This window comes from Liolophura sinensis, chromosome 1, assembly GCF_032854445.1.
Source record: "Liolophura sinensis isolate JHLJ2023 chromosome 1, CUHK_Ljap_v2, whole genome shotgun sequence".
NCBI classification, from domain to species: Eukaryota; Metazoa; Mollusca; class Polyplacophora; order Chitonida; family Chitonidae; genus Liolophura; species Liolophura sinensis.
Window position 1 is genome coordinate 80,137,217 of NC_088295.1, and position 25,713 is coordinate 80,162,929.

Genomic DNA, 25,713 nt, shown 5'->3' on the forward strand with positions numbered 1-25,713 from the left:
GACGTCATGTTCGCTAAATAAAACTAATTTAGCATAGAGATGTAGAATGTGAAGAATAAATGGTTCAACTTTGTTCTCGAAAGTCCGTAACCTTTACTTTTTAATCGGATAAATATTTCAGGGGAAAATTTCCATCACACAACGACAACAACATGGAAGATGGCGGCAAATGCGACATCGGTAAATTTCCACGCATTATTTAAAGATTTATGAATTCTGGCACTAGCATTTAGATCAGCCACAAGGCATGCTATGAGAAAATGTGTAAAACTAAAGATGTTTTTTATTTGAATTTCCTTTGACCCTTTGATCAAAGGTAATTTGTGTAAATAAGACATCGTTTGGACTCGAAAACTGAACCCGGAGTAATGTGCTGTGGTAGCAGTTTGATTTAACCTCGCCCTGGTCAGAGTCCTAGCAGCCCCTGCTCTCCAGGGCAGATGTTAATTGTGAAAAGCAGATTCTTCACTGAATTGATGTGATACCTTCTACCATCAGATGTGAACAACAATAACAACAAAATCCTGGAGCTCATGTTAGCAGCAACTGCTCTGACAGTTACTGAACTAACATATGTACCATGGTCGGTAGAAGTTCGCCCCTACACTTTTTCAGTTTAGTTCCGATGTAGCAGTTACACTGGAATCCCGCTCCCTAATCTTATTTTCCCCTACTTTACTGCTGTTACTCACTGGAAGCGAGATATTCCATTCATGCACTTACCTGTAAAAAATAAACATTGGATACCATGTTGTCACTTGCACAAATGAACGTCCGTTCAGAGTACAGGATGCACCAACAGCAAATGAGAGATGTGTTGTGTGTCATCTATCACACGGAACTGGGCGATTCATGTATTATGAAGACTATTTGGTGTCTAGTGACATTTTGAGAGAGAGGGAGATATTTTGTCCTAGTTAGTTGGGATGTGGGCGAGTCTCCGTGGCCAGCATGGCGCAATGACTCAGGCGCCTGTCACCAATTCGGTCACTGTGAGTTTAAGTCCAACTCATGCTGGCTTCTTCTCCGGCCATATGTGGGAACATCTTCCAGTAATTTGCAGATGGTCGTGGTTTTCTCCTGGGCACTGTCCGGTTTCCTCACATTGAACCTAGCAAATAGTGATGGTTTACTCCACACATTGTGGCTGCCTGAAATGAATGTATAGTCTTAAGTATTAACCAGGTAAATAAGCAAAGATAGACCTGCAATTTATACGAGTGTTTGGCAGTTTGAAATTATGTATTGACAAAATGTTGGCTAATTAAGTAAAATATTTTATCAGAACAGTGCTAAGTAAATCCCAGATGAATTATGTAATCTCGGAAAAATGTGTTGATCTTGCACCTTGGATTCTAGATGGATACAACTGATGCATTGAAGGAGATGCCAGAAGGCCCATTGACAGGATCAGAACCTGAAAAACCTGCTGAACACAGTTCAGAAGGGGTCACAGCCTCTGCCCTGGAGACGGAACAGGGGAAATCTCAGACTGGCTCCTCTACTACCTCAGAAAATGACAGGTCTACCAAGGTCGGAAGTGGGCAGGACAAGGGGAAAACAGCCGTTAGTGAACCATCGGCTCTCAAAAAAGTCCCCAATAGACCTGGTATCACATGGCAGGTTGGAGAACGTATCGAGGCCATGGATTACCTCTCAAAGTGGTGGGACATCTCGTTTCTGTTCCATTTTTTTTATATTTTTGCACACTAATTGCTTAAATGGAACATTATAGCATAGACGAATGTGCTCATGTTTATATCATACATGAAGTACTAGAAAAAGACAAATACAAAACAGAACAACAGAAGTCTCATTGTATATTTTCGAGATAGAATTTATTCAGTTATCACAGTGAACAGGTTTGTGTTCCGTTAAAATGCTTGTTTTGACAACCATTTTGTGTCTGGCTTCATTAAGGTACCCTGCCAAAATGCTGGAGGTGGACCTGAGTGATCAGACTGTGCTGATCCACTTTGAAGGCTGGAACCAGCGCTATGATGAGTGGGTGGCCATGCACAGTGACAAACTACGTCCCTTGACCAGAACATCGGATCGCAAAAAGAACAAATCAAAATCTTCTGGTGTAAGTTACAGCTTCGTACAAAGGTTTTTGATGCTGTTCTTTGTTTAATTGTTACAGTTTATAGGTTAACATTGTATATGTTCTGCACAACAGTTTTAATGTCTTTCTTGATTGCACTTTAAAGCCATAACAACATTTTCATCACGTTGCCTCCTAAGCTTGCAAGATCAGCTGTTTGGTGCTTGCCTAACCTGGAATTTGGCATAAAAGTAAATACTCAAAGAATCATCAAATTTGGATATGTGGTGTTTCTTGGAACTTACCATGGAGTTGTCAAAGTTCACAATTTTCTTATTGTTTGCAGAGACCTGCATTTGTCCCATGTAATGTTTTTTTTTAAATTGTTACATTAATAGCTGCACAGAATTGGTGATAAAGTTCTAGCCCGCTGGACAGATGGCAAGATGTACCCGGGCAAAGTCACGAGTGTAAAGTCCAAAGGTAGGTGTTTTAGACACAACAAATTTCAGATTCTGTGTATGTAAATATAAATTCTAAACATTCAGGCATCATTTCAGTTATCACATACTAGTATACATGTATATATTTTTAATTTCACACTGGATTTATGTGTTCATAATGTTAGAGGAGATTTGCATACATGGATACATACATGTGGTGTTTGTTTACCATAAGTGCTCAAACTGTTTACATATAAAAGAGCGTTGTGAAAAGTCAGCGTGTTTGATGCACCTTTTGTATTTGACTTTTGAATGCTTTAATAAACATCTTGCAATCATGCAAAAGGGTTGAAAAATTACAGTAAAGCTTTGTGATAATAATGCAGGCCTTCAGCTGACTCCTGTATTTTCTCCTTAAAAATGCTTTTGTATGGTGGAAATTTGGAAACACCCCATTTGTATAATGAAGGCCAAACACATCTATACATAAATGTACTCTAAAAGTGTTTGTAATGTATGTCTAGTATAACTGACTTCAGTGGTGTTGGAATGATGGGCATGAGATGGGGGTGGGGGTGTCCCACCTAATATGCTAGGGCCCATCCACTTTTTATCTGTCAGAGAGAATTTGATTCAGCAGAAAATACAAAGTATACACTGTAACTCCTTGTACTAAAATTTCAGTTCTTCCACATTTACTGTATCAAACTGAACAACAAAGACTAGATAAAAGTCATTAATTCTGTCGATCAGATAAGGCTCTTTAATTAAGCCTCACCTATATTGCGCTCAGATAAACTTTCAAACTTCCACCGAATGTGCTGTGATAGTTGGACATCCCCACCTCCCGATGCCACTGTACTTTGTAAATTCCACCCATAAAACTGACTGCCAACATATAAGTGGAAAATTGGAGTATGGTGTTGAACAAGAATCACATAAATAAATAAATAAATGAGTAAAACTCTTTTTTTATGTATAATAGTCCTTTATTTTGTCCCTATTTTCGCTTTCATATAGGGTTAGCTGAAAGCCTGACAAATTTAGATTCACATATCATGACACATGAATAAATGTGAGAACTGTATTCATAAATGACTGTTATAGCAGAATTTTACGAGATCATGTTCTACGATGGACACAAGAAACTGATCCCTGCTTCTAATGTGAAGATCATGTCACAAGAGATGAAAAATAAGGTGTGTTCCTAGAGACTGGCTGCATGAGGTTTCATATTGCTCTGATGTTGTAACTGTATGACATATGGACAAATCAAAGAGTATAATAATCTAGTCTTTCGTATTTATAATAATCTATAATGTAACTCTGCAACATTTGCATGCATCATTTTATTTTTTATATCCACATCTTCTGAGGAAAGTACCAATATTTGTGTTATTTGTAAAACTTAATGTTGTATTAGGTGAAAAGGTAGAACTGACATACAGTCACATGACTGGTTTTTGAGCCATTTCAGTGTGGCAATTGTGGAGAATATTGTTGATCTACCAATAAGCTTAATAGTATAATGTAAAAGCATAGATATTTTTGAATAAAGAGGTTCCATAGTGAAATGTTATTTATTTCAACAAAGTTTTATTTGTCACCTGGATATGAAGATGGCAAATGAAACTTTGTGAAACGTCAACAATTGGATATATTAATTTATTTGGGAACAGGAGGCCTCAGATTGGCTGGCCATGTTCAGCTTTTACGTTAACGGCTCTGGATTGTTAGATTCACTAAACCTGTCATCCACACTGTCCTCAAAGTATCAATGCTGTAAGCAATGAAAACAGGTTTTCTTATGGAGTGATCTTAAAGTAACTCTGAATTCATACCAGCTCTTTATGCTGGAATAAAACAGACCTCAAGGACGAAATAAACACAAATATAACCAACACATCCACTCGTAGAGAATCCAATCTTCGCAGTCAGTCATTTTAAAATCATGTGACTCACGTTTCAAGGATGGTCTTACTTACTTATCACAGAATTAAGATCGTAATCTTCTTTTAGAATAGTTGCTTGTTTTTCATATTTTACACAAATGTTAACTTTAAGACTCATAAGCTAGTTGTCCGTTGCCCTTTAATGGTGTCGGTCTTCTTGGTTTTAATTTGAACGTTCGACAAGTTTAATGTCTTTTCCTGACAACGCCGAGTGTGGCCGACTTAAATCAGAAATGACTGTTAGCCAAGAATGGCTTTCTGCCTCTGGAACAGGTATATTTGTGGTCACAAATAAATAGGTAATATGAGCTCAGAACTTCTGCCGTAAAGGCAACATGTTTTTGTGGTGTGCAGCCTTGACATGTTGAGGACAGCAGGCTCGAAAAGACCTACATTGAAGTTCCAGGCTAGCAAATTGAAGAGTATACACATGTAGATCTGTGCTTCTGAAAGCAAAACTAGGAATAACGAAATAGATCTCAGATCTAGTGATATCTGTGCTTAAACATTATAACTGTTAAGCTTCTAAGATTATTACTTAGAGTTTTTGAAAAAAACATCTAGTTCTATTTTTCCAATTTATCCAACTCCTGCATATTGACTTACAAAAACTAATGTCACAAAGTTTCACTTCATATTATAATATTGTTGATTTAGTGTCTTTTCTGGGCACCCTACCAATTATTTTTCTATCACTGTCCCAACAGAACTTTGAGGCTCCACCCAGAACCAATGAGATACCTGCGACCAGTGACCCGCTCAGTCCAGTCATAACTGAGGGCAAACGAATACGAAAGTTGTCCCTGATACAAAGAGAAAGTATGTTTTTTCTTCACTTTAATTTTGGGTATTTTTAGGATTTCAGGTGAAAAATTAGACACTATACTCCTGGTGCAGAAAAGCCTCAGATCTTTGTATTGTTCCCTTCATGTAAATACAGTGTACATGCATACTGTTTGAGGGGAAGGCCACACTGACTTAGTTGACAAAAGTGTTGAAAAAAATTGAAAAAAATATTTAATGCTGGCTGAAGATACTTTGAATGGTATTCCTTCACTGGACATAAATATTAGTCAGGTGCTGTCTTTCACTATAAGTGCAACCTACTGCACCAATGTACCACATGCCACAGTCAGTTGATAAAGTTGACATTTCCACATGTGTTTTGAGAGTCGTGGATATAGTCATGAGTAACATGGGTCTCACAGGCTATAAGTTACAAGCTTTGGAGGCTCAGTGCAAAGATTAATGAATTTTTACTGTACCTGAATTGTTCTTAAGAGTGACTTATCATTGGACTGTTCAGTAAGATCTTGTAGGTATATAGTCACTTTGAAAGTTAAGTTACTAGTGGAAAAGTAGAATTTGTTTCATCTAGACTGATACCAAATTTGTGGATAAATATAGGTGTTGAACTAAATTTGTAAATACATGTAAATTTGTAATGTATGATTTGTCCCCTGTAAGATTTGAGAGACAGTTTAGAGCTGGCACAAAGCAAAGCAGAAAGTAAGAGATGTGACAAGAAGAAAAAGGACAAAGCTAAACCTGATGACAAAGCAGAAAAAGGGAAGCAAGATGCCAAAAGTGCAACAGAAACCTCTGGAAAAAGGGGTGAGGGTGGGAGCAAAGATGATGCAGGTGTAACAGCCAGTGCTGAGGAGAGTGGTAAACAGAAGACTGGTGGGAGAGTGAGACAAGAGGACAAGGCTAGCACAGGTGGGAGGAAGGCTGCAAAGATAGGTAAGATACTGGATATCATCTGTACTTGGATAACAACAGACACAGAAAAATGCCTGCTCATAGGTTCTGTACCATCAGCCTCTCATTAGGAAAGTCCTGTTAGTTAATCCTTTGTCAGGCTCTCCTGTGGCTGACTGGTTAGCATGCTAGCACAACACAATGGCCCAGGAGACTTTCATTATTACGGTTGCTGTGAGGTCTTCCAACTCATGCTAGCTTCTTCTCCTGTCATATGTGGCAAGATGGATTACCCTAACCAGTTTCTTCCCACTGTAATGCTGTTTGCCATCAACGGTCAAAGAAGTGAAATTTATATTTCACTTAAAACACCAATGAAGTAAATAAATCCTTTATCTACATGTTTCTCCCATACATGTAGACAAACACAAGCTTCACAAGTGGCAATCAACAACAACCTGTGAGGTGTCATTTTATGAGGAGTATGAAAAAGGCTTGATCATCTCTTAGAAATGGTGCAGATTAGCCCTTTGCAACATCAATGACATCTCTGATTAGTGGTATTAATATTTAGACTACTGAATAATCCGGAAATATAAGTATGATATTTGTGTGCTTTATTTTTGTCTTTTGCTCCTCTACAGAGAAATGTTTCACCATTAATAAAACGTTTCATATTTAAGTGGCAGTAATTCTTTCAATTACATCAATTGGTCTAATGAAGATAAATACAATATTTCTGAGATCGTATTGTTCTGATATCGCTGGGTTCACTTTTCAGAGATGAAAAGAAGAAGCAGCTCTAAAGATGGAGACTCCAAGAAATCAGAGAGAAGTCAGAAGCCAGCTCTGCGGAAGGGCGGCAAACTGATAGTGGCTGGTGCATTCTCTAGGTTCAAGACAGGTCACTCCCCTCCCATAGGAAAAGTAAGTACCTTGTCCTGGGGGAATTGGTGTGAGGGGCTGACAGCTTTTGGCTACCTCATTTCTGGATGGGGCATAAGTCTAATCTTCGCATGTCTGGTCATGTCCTGGCATTGTACTCTAACTCTTGAGGAAAAACCCTGTTTATTTTCAGTGACTTTGTCCAATTTTTTCCCATCCTTCCATCTGTCCATTTCCTTGTAAACATTTTGACTTAAGTCCGAGTAGATTTGAATATGCATTGTGTGATATTCTTACATTCAATAGCAAAAATAAAATATTTTCCATACTGGTTTTGTGTTGTGTATGCATATCAACATTGACATTTATGTTTGACAAAAATTGTAGAAGAGAAATGTAACTTTACAGGCAGGTCTTTTTGATAGTAACTAAATAGAAGTGTTTGCTTTATGTCTACTACAGCAGTACAATATGAACTGATAAAAAAACGTCTTGAGAAATTTATGCTTCTTACCAGTGGATGTGTAATTTCAGTTCAACTTAGAGTGGTACATCAGTTATTCTGATCAGATTTTATGAACCATACATCTGTTTGGCCAGCTCCTTTTGTATTTTCTCAACTATAATGTATGCAGTTACAAATGTGACTGTGTGAAATAATTGTCCAGCTCCAGACAGTAATCATCCCAGCACTGTGTAACATACGTTACTGATACTTGGTTTGATAATGTCTGATAATGTTCATCCACTCATTTGTGTTTCTGTGTAAGTATATAACCACAGACAGGGACAATACCTGCCAACTGAGCACATCAGATGTCAACATATGGGTTAAAAATAACAGGTTTATTGCTAAAATGCTAAATGTATGAATGAGAACATCGCTAGGCTATACTCTGCTGTAAAGCAAGTTCAGAAGCACACTCAAGAAAAATCAGATCAATAGATGTTTTTGAAAACGTTAGTCTAGATTACAGTTTTTGTCATTCAGTGACCTTATTTGCTTTCTGCATATACTGTTATGGTATTGTTAATATCAAGGAATACCCCCAAATAATATAATAAATAAATAAAGCTTCGGTGAAAAGAGCATTTAATGATCTATCCAAATGTAGCTTATATTTTTTACTGTATTTGTTTTTTACTAAAGAAAATGAAGTGTAATGTTTGAATTCTGTGGTGGGCCTTTTGGACTGAATGAGGATTTTTCTGTGCACAATATTGGAATAGCTTCTTCTTGTGTTTGGCTAAAATTTATGCTAGTGAATGTCACAAGAAAAGCACAATTTGTTGTATCAGTATAATTATGAATATTGCCTACAAAGCCCACCATAGAATTCAAGCATTTAACTGTATTTTAATTTTAAAAAAATGTAAAAAAAAACATAAATGTAGCTGTATATATAGTTTTCAGTGGTTATTTCACTGATGCTGTCTGGATTTTGGTGTATTCTTCCACTTTAAAGGGATACAGAATTGGATGCTGATCAGCTGACATTTGAGATAGGATTTCCTGGGTTAAACCCTGCTGCTTTGAATGCACTTGAATAAATCTGAAATACCTAATATTCAGCTAAGGCCTGGACATGCCTATCTCTCACACCAGCTAATCACAAATCTTCTATTCTATACCCTGACAGCCTTGATTATATCCCCTGGCTGCAATGCAGTGGACTGGTTATCTGCCCTTGGTTGTTGCTGTATAACAGTCAGCTGAGTTTCTCTTCATTTGAGGAAGCTGACAGACATGGTGTGGTAGAGGCAGTAGATGACTTTGTTTAGCCTGACAAGTTGCCAAACTGTCACAGTCACAGTCAATATTACCACATGAGTTTTCAGAACACGTTCACATTTTATTGAAAGTTTTGATTATTATCTATCTTCATGTTTGACACTTGTGGCACTTGTTCCATTTCTTCCTCCATTTTCTTGCAGGCTTCCTTTGCATAACATGCCAGAAACTTAGCATCTTGTTTGTTCACTGAAGCTAAGGTACATCATAGATAGATTTTCTAGAAACTTCTGTCTGCATGGCCTGCTTCAAAAACATTTATATCAACTTCATAATTCAAAAACATTGATATCAGCTGAGCAAATTTAGTCAAGTGTTGGATTTGTAAGAACATGTGTAGATTATTTACAAGGGAAGACAGTCAGTGATATCTGATATATTTGGCAATCAATGTCAGCATTACTCACTATTGTGTTTCAGAAGACCAGTTTGGATTCAGGTGGAAATAAGGGAAGTTCGGGTAATGTCCACAGGAGTAAAGGTTGTCAGACACCTGTCACTCCTACAGGTGAGACTTCAGTCTTCTTGTGTGTCAGTCTTGGACACAGTAGTTTGTTATTATTGTTTTGTCTGTCTTCCCACATTTTTGTTTTAAGTCTGTCCACTCGCTGATAGTGTCTGCATATTTATTGTGTGTCTGTTCTACATAGTGGTCATATCAATACATGTACTATGATTCTTAACCTTTTTGCAGGCTTGCAAGGTGTTTATTTAAGCATATTCTGAAGGCTTTATTTTTTGTTGACTGGTAAAATTATATGGTGTGTGAAGCCCTGTATGCCGATACACATGGATATACAGCTTGTAAATGTTGCTATTTGACCAACTGAGACATGGTAGCCCTAAGCTCTTACTTGCAACCCTTCATGTTTTATATGAAAATCCTGCTTGTTAAGCTAATTGAACTTCAGCGTCACAGAGGAGAGAATTTTATAGCTGTTGTTACGGTCATGTAGGTTCTCTAAAGGGAAGTCACACATGTCACAATGTCATTTACATACATGGTAGTTATACCCCTTACCAAATCTTAATGTATTCTGTTTCTGTTCTAGTTACATCAATAATTCCAACAGAAATTAGTGTAGAATCACTTGTGCTGGATTTCACCTAATGTTCAGTGTGTAAAAATAGACTCCAAGAGGAAACAGATACTTCTGTAACCAACACCTCAAGTTTTTTCCATAAAGAGTTAATTACACTTCACAAAAAATTCTTAATTGGCCATAAATGGTGGATGAATCAATCACAATCAAGCTTCAGGTGAAATGCTGCATGCAGTGGACTGTATGCTATATCATGACATTATGAGTGAAAGTATTTCATTAACAGTGATGAACATAAATATTAATACCAACTCTGGATATACTGTTTTGATTCACATGTATATACAAAATAACTAAACATGTTCATTTTGCCCATTACACTCCACTCCACTTAAGAATAATGTTGTTTAAACGTCAGTTCCCTGCTGTTCTACTGATACAATGGCATTCTAATAGAATAATGTTGTTTAAACGTCAGTTCCCTGCTGTTCTACTGATACAATGGCATTCTAATAGAATAATGTTGTTTAAACGTCAGTGCCCTGCTGTTCTACTGATACAGTGGCATTCTAATAAAATAATGTTGTTTAAACGTCAGTTCCCTGCTGTTCTACTGATACAATGGCATTCTAATTTACATTCTGTTCTATTTGTTTTCAAGATGAGCAGAAGCCACAGAGTTCAGAGAAAGATTCAGTGAAAGCTGGAAAGTCTTCAATTTTTATGGAAGCATTTCAGAAGTTTACCTCTGGGGGAAGCCAGAAAACTCACAAGTCCAACCTTGCTTACAAGAAGTCTGTGTCTGATTCAGGGCGTAGGAAGACGAACCAGGCTAGCCCCTCACGGAGGAGATCAGCACCGGTTAGGTCTCGCAAACCTATTAACAGGAGCCCAAGAAAGCCTGTGCGCAGGCCAGTCATCAAGAAAGCGGCTGCAGTAAACCCACGAAGTCGCAAGTCTGCTCCTGCTGTGTCAGGCCAGCCTCAAGCCCCTGGTACAGATCTGACAGGTAGGACAGAGATTGTAAGCATGCCAGGTATTGTGGGTGCTGGGGGGCTGGGAATTGGCCCACATGGAGATTGTCCCCTGTCCAGCAGTAGTCCTAGCCTGGCCTCTTCACTTCCTGTAGACTGCCCCAGCCCAGCCGCCAGTCCTGCCTCCCCATGCTGGACGGCTTCACCTCGCTGGACTGCCTCACCCTGTCTGACTCCTGCTTCCCTCGCTTCGTCTACTCCACTAGCTAGACTCAAAGGTACAGGCATGCTGCTAACTCATTTACTTATCTATGAATGCTCATCTATGCTTTAATAATCATTAACACCAGCTGTCAAACTGTTACTTTAAGGGCTTACTCTTTGGAAACAAATTTCCTTTTGAAATCTGAATTTTTTTTTTCTTCCAATTTAATTTTAATTTCTGTTACTTTATTCAGTGCAGTGTAATTTAAGCAGGGGAAAATTAGAAGTATTATTCCAGCGTTTTAAGTACTATAGATACAGAATACTTTACATGTGTTTCTTTAGATGTCATTCAGAAATGTAAATCTTGAAGTCTAACTGATGGTGGTGGGATAGCATCTTTTTTTTCCTCTTGCACAAGGAGGAATATTTGGGCTTTGGAGCATTTGCTAACCATTGCTTTACTAATAACACAAACTATTGTGTCTAACACTAAGTTAAAATTACTGACCAGAATATACTAACAATATTCATGCTGTTTGTAATATTTAGTTTGATAATTTTTATAAAGATAATTAATTATCTCATAAAGTTGACCGCCTTCCTAGAGGTTAAAATTCCAGAGTACAGCATTAAACACCAATCAAATAAATAAATATGTAAGTTAATAAGTGAAGATGTTTGTCCCGTGTATGACATTGCCTATATGTAGACTGTTCCTAACCTGATACTGTATTGTAGCAGGAAAGCAGGGTACAAGGAGTGCCTCTCCCAAAACGCTCACTAGTCAGCCCCTGCCTGAAACACCCATCACTGAAGGTAAGTCATTCTCATGTGTGTAACATGTGAATGAAATGTTAAAATGCCTTTTTATTAATGATTTATATTGTTAAAATGCCCATGTGTATATAAATATTATACAAGTAGTATTTATATTGTCTGGACATGTTTACAATATATTTTTTAATGTTAATCAGGTATGAGTTGTAGTGAAGAGGTTCTAGAGTTGTACGCACATCTATGTATAAATCTGAAAGTGAAAGTACTATGTGAAGTGGGATATAGTAATAAAATATAGCTGCTAAAGCAGCGATGCCGGGGTTCAAGCCGGTATTGCCGGCCTATGCAGTGTTACGTACGGTTACCTGAATGGTGTCCATGTATAGATATGTAACGAACTTAATTAGAACGCTTACATTCTTTGTAGCCATTAGTTCATTGTAAGTACACTGTATAGCATGTGTATGTAGATGTGCCAAAGGGAGTAAATCGACTTTTGGGCAGTATTCAAAGGCATGCTTTTCCCCTAATTTTTTAACACATCTCAACAATTTTCAGCATACATACAGTACATATATAGCCCTGTGCACTCAGCCGTTTTTCGCTTTACAGCTATAGCAGTTTTGTGTTGCGTGACCGCCAGATGTGGGAAAAAGTTGCACTTTTTCACATTCAATGGGAATTTGCATCAAAACTGTGTATTGGAGAAAAGTAAAATGACCAGATTCATGATCAGAACCACAAACTACGCCAAGCGACATACTTAAAACATTTAAATTTAAAAAATTTTAATCACGTGACAAATTCAGTAAACTTAGATTGATCTCTGACATGACTGATGAGATACAAGCCCGGCGCGATCTGCCTAATGTCAATTTCCCCACATCAGTCATATTCCCTATTCAACTGCCCGAGACACATCTGTGTAATACCACACAGGTGAGAGAAGGTTAGCATTTAGTAGGTCAAGTCGGGCAAAATTTTGCCAGCATCTCTCTTACTCTCCACTCTATTATATATATTACTAAGTCCGGAAGGCATTTGCAATTTTCAGTTCAAATTCCCATACACATTTTTTTTACGCTTATATCTTTCATATGAGAGCATAAGTTATTGGTCGAAAATTAATACATAACCAGATACATGGCTTTGAAACTTTTAGTGCGATCTGACACTGTTTATTACTGAGGCAGTTGGCCGGTCATTCACATACCTTTGAATAGATTGGCAAGCTCCATGATGCTGCGCTATGGCCTATGACAAACAGCGACCCCTTCTCAGACTTAGGATGCCTCTTTGTAAGAAAGAATGCAAAAAGCATGGCCCTTGTAACAGCAAGTTTATACTTCCATGTATGAATCCACGACCTGCCATGCACAGACTGACTGCTTTACTAATAGCTCGGCCGTTGTCTGAAGGTGAACACCTGGGTCAGGGAGGCATGTAGATATCTCTCAATCACCGGGACCTGGTTAGCGTGTAGTGAAGAAGACAAGGTTTGCGCAAAACAAAGCGTTTAGAACTACAAGCACATTATTGGGGTGCAATCGTGTTGGGTGAGCCAATCACAACTGCAGTACAAACCAGATAATCAAGAGAACATATACATGATACATGTTCTTTATAGTTATCCACACATTGTATTACACTATATAGCATGTATATGTAAATTTGCCCTATGTGGTAAATCTGCATTTGGACATTATTCAGAAGCATCCATGTCCTGTGTTTTTTGACACAGGTCAGCGGTTTTCAGCATATATGCAGCACATGTGTAGTCCTTTATACACAGCCATTTTCAACTTGACAGCTGAAACAGTTTTCTGTCACATGACCAGAAAAAATGTGGGAAATTGAACTTTTTCGCTTTTTTGATCGTAATTTGCGACATGAATATACATCGCAGAACAAAAGCAAGACCGGATTCATGATAAGGAAACTACGTCAGGTAACATTTGCATACATGTTGCATCTTTTTTCTGTCCAAATAGCCCCCATGGAATGCTTGTTATGTGTGCTAAATTTTAAGTCATTCGGAAATTGCATTTTGGAAAAAATGGCTGTCAAATGCTTTCGCTTCTACCCAAAATCACACCAGATCACATGACTCAGGTCACCCAAGTTTTTACTCGGAAGAACACATATCCGGATCTATCACGTACCTTACTTTCACGCATTTCTGTTGAGACATTATAGCTGTAGTTTTTCAATTTTGAAAAATGAAAAAATGGCGACTTTTTTTTGGCATGTATTACTTCCGGTTTGCTGACGTCTCTTGCGGCTGTGTAAAAGTTGTCTGCTTGCCTTGGGATGATGTTAGGGTTTAAGATTGCCCTTTCAGAATCAGCATCATATGATCAGATAAAACAATTTCTGGCAGTAAAATTCTTAACATTTTTGAAAGTATTTTGTAAAAAGCAGTTTTTTTCGTCACAGGATAATTTCACTCAATAGCGAGCTTGTACAATTTTCAACGCAGAAGGTTTCCATTATCACCCTGAATGTACCTTGGCCTTGTGCAACTGCAGTTTGAATTTCAGCTCAATTGCATCAGCCGGTCTGGAGAAAAAGATGGTTAAAGGTTTTCATCAAAATCCAATATGGCTGCCAAGTCACGTGATCAAAAGTTTCCAAAAGCTTAAGTGCAAAACTTCAGATCTGTAGCTAAAACATACTGAAATTTCATAATGGTACAATTTGCCTTTTTTTGTAGAAACCTGGGACAAATTTGTGGAGAATAATAAAAATTATCTTAACGAAAACAATAGGGATTCAAGTCTGAATGGCACGAACCCCTAAAAACACATAATCCAAACGATTTCAAGAGGGATTCAAGTCTGAGTGGCACGAACCCCTAAAAACACATAATCCAAACAATTTCAAGAGGGATTCAAGTCTGAATGGCTTGAACCCCTCATAATAAAAACAAATGTTCCTAAGAGATACCAGAGGGATTCAAGCCTGAATGGCTTGAATTCCTAATAATGACATTAAGTTAAGGAATGTACAGCAGTGAGGATTTGGAGAGTTGCCCAGGTTATACATGTATAAGCAGCTTAAATCAGTAGGGTTATACATTGAGGGGTTGCAGCTGTGAACAGTATTGGTGTCAGAAGACAGTTATGTCCAGGTAAAAATATCCATTCATGGAATGTCAACAGGTAATCAGGCCATTGACGCAGCCTGTGTGTTATTAGATCTGTGTTTGTTTTTGCTGCCTGTCAAGTAATACTCTTTAACTTGATATGCATCATGCTTCAGTGTTGCCATTGTCAGCCCCCAAGGAGTTTGTTGTTGAGGAAGACCACAACCCTTACAAGTGTACATACGAGGCCTGCTCAAAGAGCTTCAGGAAGCAGAATCTCCTGGATTATCATGTCAAGTATTACCATTCCAATAACGGCAAGCCCCCTGCACCCCTGCCCCCACGCAAACGCAGGAAAACATCCAGTATATGTAAGTTTTAGTTTAACTAGGTACAGTATCTTGTTCAGTATGAAAGTGTTCGGATACATTTAGATGTGGGATTAACCCATTGTGCACGCAAAGATGTTTTAAATTTATATGTAATTTAAGTAGATTGTAACTCCTGTAAAATCATATTGACATCTTAACATTCTTTGCTCTGATAAATGTAGTTAAAATCAACTAAATCTAGGGTAACTTTGTTGTACACAGCCCAGGTATGTGGATTTTTAATTGTCTGATCAGAGCACAGTTTATTTGGTTTAGTCCTCTACTTAATTGCTTATTAATTGTCATATACATATATGTATATTATAACCTGTGGAAGTTTTATTTATTACATTGTGAAATCCCACCTGCGATGTTTGACAGGCTCCACAGACTCGGACTCCTCAGTTTCTTTCACTCCCAGCACTAAGCCCATCCCTACACCAACAGTGCCCAGCAAACGTCGGCGTCACTCTTCATCTATAAGTCTGCCAGCAGAGGGTGCTACTCTCCCGTCTCTCCCGGGTGTGGCTGAGGAAGTCATGACTACAGGTGGAGACGGTAAGTCCTGTGTAACTTTATCCTGATTTCTTGGTGGCAAACTGACTCTAGGCACTTCCTTCGAGTCTGCAAGCACCAGAACAGGGGCTTGTTGATGTTATCCCTTACCTGCTCCCACTAGTGCAGCTTGTGTGGGGAAGTCAGTTCTCTCCCTTCAGCAATCTGTTTTCATATAAAAGTAATCTTAGTACAAAGTAAATACTTATCAAATTCAATCAATCAAATGACAATAATTTGTTCAGCTTTGCCCTTGTAGGTGTACCTTGTGTGAGCATTGTTAACCTATTCTTTAATTGACATTTCATTACTATTAAATAACCTTTTATTTATTTTATATGACATTTCAACGCCAATCACTCGATAATGATGCTAGTATCATGATCAAAAGATTGTGTGAAATTATATTACAGTCAAACCTGCCGTATGTGGCCAGTTAAGGGAAACAAAAAAAGTGGCCACATATGACAGGTGGACACATACGACAAGTTGAGTAAAAGACCAAGTCAACACACAAGTGAATGAGTTCCAAATAACATACACATACTGTATTTATTTCATAAAGTCTAAAAGCACTAAGGCCAACACACATTAATATAACAAGTGGTAAGAAAAGTAAAAAAAAAAAACACACACACATGGATAAATAGAAACAGCACACTTGTAGATGACTGAAGCAATCATAAACAGGCCTGTATATGCAGAGGATGTGGCAAGAATAAATCAATCAAGAAATCAATTAAATCAATGAAAGAAAACTTATTTTGGTCTGTGTTGGTCTTGACACAATAGCAATGGAATTTACTTTGTCCTCTAATCCCATTACGAGGTTCAGCATATCCATTTGTCCTTGCTGTATAGAGAACATCGTTAACTTTGTGATGTACACCTGAGCATCTACAATGGAACAAGTCAGTGCTGCAGGCGTGCTTTCATCATCCTCTTCATCATCATCGTCACTGGACACACTAGCAGCTTTATTGCTGAGAAGTTCTGTGGTAGGACTATTCCAGTCACGAATTTCAGTGTCATGGGTGTGCACATTGATGTCTGTATCCGCTAGTTGTCTACATGGTGCAGCCAAAGAATTTATGAGCTAGCTTCAAAAGAGAGAGAGGAACGTCGTCGCCGTCGTCGTTGTTGTCGTCCTGTGACATTGACGCATTTTCGTCATGGCGATACCCACATTTAGTGAAACACTTCTGAATGGTGGACTTGTCCTCTTCCTTACAGGCACTTGCTATCCAGTATTTCACATCGAGAATTGAAATTGAATTCAATAAGTCCATACTGCTTGAAAGCTCATCATTATCCATAGCTTTCAGCATGTTCTGGAGTTGTCGGCGACGGAACTTCAGTTTAGCGGCTTGGATAATTCCCTGGTCCATTGGCTGAGACTTGCTTTTTGTGTTTACTGGTAAAAACATCAGCTTGACGTTCTGACACTTCCATTGTGGCGTTGTTCACATCCCCTCTCTCTCCGCTCATCTTGCTGAACACTATGTTGTGCCTGCGCAGAAAACTTTATAGCCATCCATTCGAAGCCTTGAAGTCACTGTTGTCCAGATCAGTGGCAAATTTCAAGGCTTTTCCCCGCAGCAGTGGCCCCGTGACATTCACACGTCTGCGCTGGGCATCTTGAAACCATTCCCAGCATAGCTGATTGACGCCTTCATTCCCTGTCACTCAGCTCTGTATTTTTCGGTCAGCTGACATGTTTGACTTGTAATTCATTTGCACCTGGGTTTTTCCGACGCCAAGTTCTTCAGCGATTTTCCAAATGCTTTTCTTCTGTTTCTCAGCAAGTTCATTGACTTGCATACGTTGTTCAAGCGTTAGAACTTTGCGGTGGAACGTCGATGACATGACGGGAGGTGGTTTTAAAATAAACACAGTTTACCTGCCATATTTATTCTATGAAAAGAATACCCCCCTCGATGATAACAACAGTGTGATTGGTCACTAAAACAATAAATCTTGCAGCTATTGGTTAATGAAGAAGCTAATTGATTGGTCAAGGAAAAGTAGCAGTTTACAAGACTGCAAATTTTCAATCCCTGCTGGCAAAGTTTGTGACCGCCATTTTGAATTTTTCGAAGCCCCCGGTCATCGGCTAATTGTCAATGGATCAAGTCTTCTGGGCGCATGAAAGAGGTTGATATTGGATTTTTGTTATGAAATATAGTGGCTGCTGGACGCGTTGGACAGGTGCCCACATATTACAGGTCGTTTAACATGGAAAATCGCTTTGTCGCGGCAAAGAGTGGGCGTGTAGAGCAGAGGGACGCTGCTTACGGGTGGCTGTAAGTACAGGTTTGACTGTACAGAAGTTGTTATCCATAAGAACTTGGCTTGTTCCATCATAAACCTTACCAGGTAGTGTTAAAAGCAAGGCCCTGATTTCAGACAATTTGCTCTCAGAAAGATGTACCAAGTGTCACTGATTTGTCTTCTATAGCTGACCGATTGTCACAGTCCTTAGGGGAGGGACGAGCCAGGCTTTCATCCAATCAGGAAGTGGGTGAAGAAGTGATTGATGGGGAGGAAGGGAATCGTGAGGAGGTGGTAAATTGTCACTGTGGACAAAATGAGGAGAATGGTCTCATGATACAGGTAAGCTGTCACTGTGGCCAAAATGAGAACAGTTTCATGATACAGGTAAGCTGTCACTGTGGCCAAAATGAGGAAAAAGGTCTTGTGATACAGGTAAGCTGTCACTGTGGCCAAAATGAGGAGAACGGTCCCATGATACAGGTAAGCTGTCACTGTGGCCAAAATGAGGAGAACAGTCTTGTGATACAGGTAAGCTGTCACGGTGGGCAAAATTAGGAGAACGGTCCCATGATACAGGTTAGCTGTTACTCTGGCCAGAATAACGGTCTGATTGGTACAGTTAATATCATGTCAATGCTTGGTTTTTTCTTCATAGTTTTTTTAGGGCCTCCATGGCCGAGGTAGTTAGTTTGCCAGTGCGACTCATTGATCCAAAATCCTCTCCCCAATGTCGTTGCAGTGAGTTCAAGTCCAGCTTCACTTGGCTTCCTCTCTGGCCTTATACTTTCACTCAACTTGACGACAAAAAATACACATGCACATTTCTGATTCAACAAAGTTGGATGGTGTGGAGTGTTGTTGAACGGAGTTGAAGAACTTATCCAGACTACTCAACACGGCTCAACATGGGGACTCAACTTCAAGTTGACACTTGTTGAGTCAACCAAAGTTGAGGGATGTTCAGTAGTTTGGACGGGGCTTAAGAGAAATATACTTTAAACAGGACAGCTTTAAACACCATTCAAATAAATAAATAAATCATAGATTTTTTCAATATTGTCAAATCGACATTGAAACTCCAAGTTAACAACAACAGAAATGAGTAAGTGAAAAAAGTAATAGTTGGTGGGGTGCCTAATGATACATAATATATAGGTTTTCCATGAATGTACAGTGATATATCATTCGTTAATTTGGGAAGAAAACCATAGAGACACAGAAATCTGCAGCTCACAACCTGACTCGCAGCCCCAATGGGTTAGTTGATAGGGTCAATCCTTGGTTGGGTGACATGTAAGACCTTAAAAAAGAGGAAGTTGTAGCGTTCTTGCTTGGCATTCAGCATTAAGGGGATATTGCAACGACTGGTTGACACGTATCAGTATAATGGTTTGGGTGGGGCGCACTCACTCTAAGGACTTTTTCGTCATCATATAACTGAAAAATTGTTAAGTACAACATTAAACCCTAAGCACTCAGAAGCACATCCTGATCATAACATGTCTCTAATTGTGCATTGAGGACAATACGTTATTAGAGAACAAAATAAAAGTGTTTTATTGTTTTGTACAATACTCTTGATTATTTGTAATACCGGGCACAGCTGCTTTTGAACATGCAGCCTATCTACATAACATCAGCCAAGCAGTGATGGTGATCAGTATGCCTCTGATCTTTGACATGTTCCCTTTCTTTCCTCCCCTAGTGTGAGGTGTGTTTCTGCTGGCAGCATGCGGCCTGTTTCAACATCACCCCTCAGACTTTACCTCAGCGTTATGTCTGCTACGTCTGTCTTGATCCACCAGGTAATACATCTGTATGTAGCAATCTTGCAGAAATGTCAAGAATTTCTGTCCAGTATTACACTGTTTTGGTTAAAACATTTTTTACTTAACTATTCCTAGTTGATGACAGTTTTAACTGGCTTCTGGTATTACTTGATTAACATTTTCTATATTTAACATAAACTGTAGAAGAGATATCCTAATAGTTCTATACATATGACTTGTGTTGAGGATGTTTGTTGTCTTGATGGTTTCCTGTTACCATGTTTACTCCTGTTGGTTTTTCTTTGTTATATTCACCTATATTGATTTTGTTGGTTTTTCAGGTGTACGAGAGAGCAGTCGTTATGTGTACAACCACGAGGACTGGGTGCGGCATGGCTATCTGCCCGAGTTTAAATTCTGCCCTGTGGTACCTGACAGAGACTGTAAAGCTGTTGCTATACGGACCACAAATGCTCTCCTGGGAGACATTTACAACATCAAGACAGTTCTACAGGGAACCAGGCAAAAGCTGAACCTACTGCAGTAAGTTGGCATACAGTGGCAGTAGAAGAGTTAATGTCATTGTAGTTAAAGTTCTATAGGGAACCAGACAGGAGCTTAACCTACTGCACTAAGTTTAGGTACAGAGGCGATAGAAGGGTTAATGTCATTCTAGTACAAGTTCTATAGGGAACCAAGCAGAAGCTGAACCTACTGCAGTAAGTTTGTGTATAGAGACGGTATATGGGTTAATGTCATTATAGCACAAGTTCTACAGGGAACCAGACAGAAGCTGAACCTACTGCACTAAATTTATGTACAGAGGCGATAGAAGGGTTAATGTCATTCTAGTACAAGTTCTATAGGGAACCAAGCAGAAGCTGAACATTCTGCAGTAAGTTTGTGTATAGAGACGGTAGATGGGTTAATGTCATTATAGCACAAGTTCTACAGGGAACCAGACACAAGCTGAGCCTACTGCACTAAGTTTATGTACAGAGGCGATAGGAGGGTTAATGTCATTCTAGTACAAGTTCTATAGGGAACCAAGCAGAAGCTGAACATTCTGCTGTAAGTTTGTGTATAGAGATGGTAGATGGGTTAATGTCATTATAGCACAAGTTCTACAGGGAACCAAGCAGAAGCTGAACCTACTGCACTAAGTTTATGTACAGAGGGGATAGAAGGGTTAATGTCATTCTAGTACAAGTTCTACCGGGGAACCAGGCAAAAGCTGAACTTTCTGCAGTAAGTTTGTGTACAGTGGTGATAGAAGGGTTAATGTCATTGTAGTTCAAGTTCTATAGGGAACCAAGCAGAAGCTGAACCTACTGCAGTACACTTTGTGTATAGAGACGGTACAAGGGTTAATGTCATTCTAGTACAAGTTCTATAGGGAACCAGGTGAAAGCTGATCCTTCTGAAGTAAGTTTGGGTACAATGGTGATAGAAGGGCTAATGTCATTGTAGTTCAAGTTGTATAGGGAACCAAGCAGATGCTGAACCTACAGCAGTAAGTTTGTGTAGACTGGAGGTAGAAGGGCTAATGTCATTCTAGTACAAGTTCTCTAGGGAACCAGGCAAAAACTGAAACTAGTACAAGTTCTACAGGAAACCAGGTGAAAGCTGAACTTTCAGCTTTGAGTTTATAGACAGTGGAGGTAGAAGGGGCTATGTCATCATAGTACAAGTTCTACAGGGAACAGGGAAGCATGTGGAGATAGCAGGTTTAATGTTTTTATAGTAAAAGTTCTACTTTGATCAAGGCAGAAGTAAGTTTGTGTTCTGTAGAAGTAGAAGGGTTAATGTCATTTTAGTACTTCGTAATTGGTATTTTTTCTCACCTGAATGATTGCCTTTTCATGTCCAAGGTGAAAGTAATTACATATCTTGCATGACAGTGGTGACCTGCCCGCTAGCTGGGATGTGGAGAAGCATGATAGATTATGTGGATGAAATGAAAATGTGTAGGTGGGAAGGATTTCCAATTACACCCACTCTCCAGTCTGCACATAACCACCTGCCACGTCCTTGAGCACTACACTACATATATGTAGGACAGTTGACAAACAGCGGTATTTTATGTCAATATATATACAAATGATGTGTCATTGATTATGCATTAGCCAGATTCAGTACTTAATCAGTGTATATGTGTTTTACAGGAAGCCGGATGACCCTGACCTCAGGCTGTGGTACAGACGATGGGATAGGGAGGTAACTCTGAGTCAGAGTACAGATACCACCATGTCAACAGACAGCTCCACAGAGCTACCTAATGCTTCAGCCAATGGCATGGAGGAGTCCATGGATACTAGTGACTGTAAAGGGTTTGCCTCTGAACACTCCTACAGCGTGTCTAATGCTCTGACATTCCCACAACCTCCATGTGAGCTCCCACAAAGGTCATCCACCCCTTCTGTGGAGAACCAGGCTGGCCAGGCTGAACTGTTGTCGGGGGGAGGGTCAGATGTGGGCAGTAATGTGCACAAAGAAGCAGAGGAAACAATGGAGGCAGATGCAATTATGAGTGTAGAAATAGGCAGCATGGAGGCTGCCTCCCCAGAGCATCAAACCAGTGGTGTAACTCAGGGCTCTGACTACGGGGATGTTAGGAGTGATGACCAGTCCGAGGTACCACCCTCCAGTGACACACTCCAGGCCACTGCCCAGTCCACAGTACAGACCACAGATACGCCCACAGACCAGCTAGCTAGTGGCTCTGGCTGGGAGGTGGCACCAGAAATAGCAGAACACAACTATCAAAAGGTAAGTTAACAACAAGATGTACCTCTTACTATAGAATTACTAGCACACTGAAATCTGGGCTCACTCCCACAAAGCCCTCTTAACGTTAAGAGCACGTAACTACCATGGTGACATAATGCCTACAGTGCTGGTTGCTATGGTAGTTACTTGCTCTTAACGTTAAGAGGGCTTTGTGCAAGTAGGCCCTGATTTTTTTAGAATACAACTGCTTTTTTAGCCTCTGATCTTAAATGCCACAAGGATTGAGTGCGACGCTATCTGCTTTGTTATACTCCCCCGGAAAATCCAGATTAGAGAGCAAGAACTTGTATGTAGGTACAGTATTAATGGAGACACAGGCAAGACTGCGGACATGAGAGGGTAAATTATTCCAATCCTTGACAGTTTTAGCGAAGAAAGACAAGCAACAATTGAATGCGAGTTTCAAAAAGTGGAACATTTCCCCTGTTTCGAAGGTTGTATGTGTCTGTAGGTGCAGTATTAATGGAGATATGAGCCAGACTGCTATTCACCGAAGCACCCCCTGGTGTGATAATCAAGAATTGTTGGCATCACCTGATAGACTGCATTAAGTATCATTAATGTACCAAGTATGATGTCCCTTGAGCTTACTCTTCGGTAATAGGTGGGAATGTTTGCCAACAACCTGTGAATGGTTTCCTCAGTGCCTCGTTTGGTTTCCTTCCACCATAATGCATTACTTCATCAAAGTTAATAGTAGAATACACAATAGTAATGTCTGTATTATTTAATGTATGGAAGATGGTGATATACCATTCTCAGACCTAGTTACACTATGTACATGTATATTTCTTATAACTTTCAAGTCTGGTATCGGAGGCACACCTGCTGTTAATCAGACAATGGATGAAGCTTATGGTACCACAGATATGGTTGGACAGGAAGATGATGTAACTGGTTCCGTGGTTGGTCCATGCAGCCAAGACGTGCTTGGGGAGACAGAACAGTTGATGGAGTTGATGGCAGCTGCTGATCCAGTAAGACAATGCAAGGATAACCTGCTGGAGCACATAGAGGGACTACAGCTGGAGATCTGTCACAGACTCGACTCCATAGAAGATCATGTCTCAGGTATGCAGAAGAACCGACCAGTGCTGTACTTGGATGAAATTTAGTAATGACAGTAGATGAACTGGAATGAAATGTCACAAGATGCAAAATCTTGAATAGCTTTATTTTGAGATTAATTCTGAATGTTAATACAGAGTGGGTTGAAATCAATATTACATACTGCATTTGAGTGCAAATATTATGCACTTTAGAGACATATCATGGCCATTAAGTATTCTTCTTCTAGCGCTGAGATTCAAATTTTGGTAAGATTTTCTCCTACCTTCCAACAAACCTCCAGGACATCTTTCTATGATGAATCAGAATCAGGCCAAATGAATAACTTTAGTCATGTTCAAAAGTTTGGGCCAAATACTTTTATGGTGAATAGCCTCTGTCGTCCTGTCATTCTTGCATCAGACCATTTTGTGTCTCCTGGTGTAAACATGAATGCACCTCAGTATAGCTGCGATATTTGTTGAAGTGGCATTATGCCATAATCATCCGTACATGTAACAAAGTTTGTCAGGCACCTGGTAAAATACAGCTCCTTTCTTCCAATACCCAAAAACCTGACCATGGTCATATAAGTGAAATATAGTCTAATATGGAGTATTAAAATCAATAAATAAAACTTGCTGGAGCTGAACTGGCTGTCTCCTTGTTGGGAGGTTTCTCGAGTAACCTGGTTTGGTACAGTTTTCTCTCGACCCAACTGGGTTTCCTCCACCCATAAGTCTGACCACGGTTGTCTGTGACACATTTATGTTCACAAGGATGAAACATATAAGAAAACAGATAAACATATATAAAGAAATTGAGGGTCATTCTCAATCATCAAAAGTTCATCTTCAGTAAATTTGTGTACTGTTGTCATTGCAGCCCTGGAAAGTGTGGATGCAGATCCTGTTGCTGATGGAAACATTTTAGCAGACATGCCTGTGTTGAAGAAATCTCTCAAAGCTTTAATTGGAGACTTGGGTAAAGTGAAACGCCTGGCTGCCTTCGGCATGTGATCTGATCTCGTTAATTATGTTTACATATGGACATTTTGAAGTACAGACATCATGCTGTAAAAGGAGATTCTTGCTATCATGTGCATATATATGCATCCACAATTGTGCCAGTTCTGTGTGGCTGAGACAATGCTTTGTGCATAACTTCAGATTGTGCCAGTGCTGTGTGGCTGAGACAAGGCTTTGTACATAACTTCAGATTGTGCCAGTGCTGTGTCGCTGAGACAGTGCTTTGTGGATAACTTCAGATTGTGCCAGTGCTGTCGCTGAGACAATGCTTTGTGCATAACTTCAGAAAGTAGCAGCATTCTCAATGTATGGACTTGAATATAAACATCATGAAACTAAGTGTTGAACAGATGCTTTAATGTAACTATTTCGAAGGCTTGAGATAAAGTTCCTCCATGATTCGTTGAAACAAGGAGTCATGTTTGTATACATGTGTCATGCACAATAAACCTCATTACCAATGATTGTAAGATTGTTTTCTGTTACATTTGTTCTAGCTGTAATTTAAACAGAATTCAGCAGCTTCCCGACCTCCACCCTTTGTTGACATGCTGCAGGAAGGGTGTGATTCCAGCTCATCACAGCTGCTGTGGTCACAGATAAGCTTCAGAAACTGTTTTGATATGTTTGATTTTATCTAGATTGAGAATAGTGATAAATGTTTACTGGAACGATTTGCCTAATACACTTGCAGGTGTGATACATTATCCCTAGCGGTCTTATAACCCTCCATTTAGTCATTATTTATGGGACTAATGTGTGACGTCATACTCAAGAATATTTCACTTATGTGACAGCTGCCTGCATTGTGGTGGACAGAAACTGGGCATAGCCTTGATCATAAGCAGGTTGCTGGCTGACCTATCCTCCACTGGACCATTTTTTGTGTGTGTGTATTGACCAGATTATCTTGTGAAGTATTTTTATTTTATTCTGCAAGTTGAGCTTGTTGCATGTACAAACTAGAATTACGATG

The 25,713-nt window shown here is 39.3% G+C and overlaps 1 protein-coding gene across 5 annotated transcripts; it reads left to right on the forward strand.

Moving 5' to 3' along the window:
* Positions 1 to 57: 57 nt before the first annotated feature.
* LOC135474869 (PHD finger protein 20-like) lies at positions 58 to 25,199 on the forward strand. 5 transcript variants are annotated; one of them, XM_064754511.1, is made up of 19 exons: positions 58 to 180; positions 1,360 to 1,664; positions 1,921 to 2,086; positions 2,443 to 2,527; positions 3,595 to 3,686; positions 5,147 to 5,258; positions 5,907 to 6,182; positions 6,922 to 7,067; positions 9,238 to 9,325; positions 10,522 to 11,112; positions 11,780 to 11,857; positions 15,080 to 15,274; positions 15,656 to 15,832; positions 18,288 to 18,442; positions 19,809 to 19,908; positions 20,214 to 20,415; positions 22,038 to 22,641; positions 23,469 to 23,733; positions 24,595 to 25,199. In XM_064754511.1, exons 1-19 carry the CDS (start codon positions 160 to 162, stop codon positions 24,726 to 24,728), a joined length of 3,792 nt encoding a protein of 1,263 aa, XP_064610581.1. In that variant the 5' UTR covers positions 58 to 159; the 3' UTR covers positions 24,729 to 25,199. The 5 variants fall into 5 exon arrangements, with proteins under 5 accessions (XP_064610581.1, XP_064610591.1, XP_064610609.1 ...); XM_064754521.1 differs by having other exon boundaries at positions 11,783 to 11,857; XM_064754539.1 differs by having other exon boundaries at positions 10,522 to 10,869.
* Positions 25,200 to 25,713: the final 514 nt, after the last annotated feature.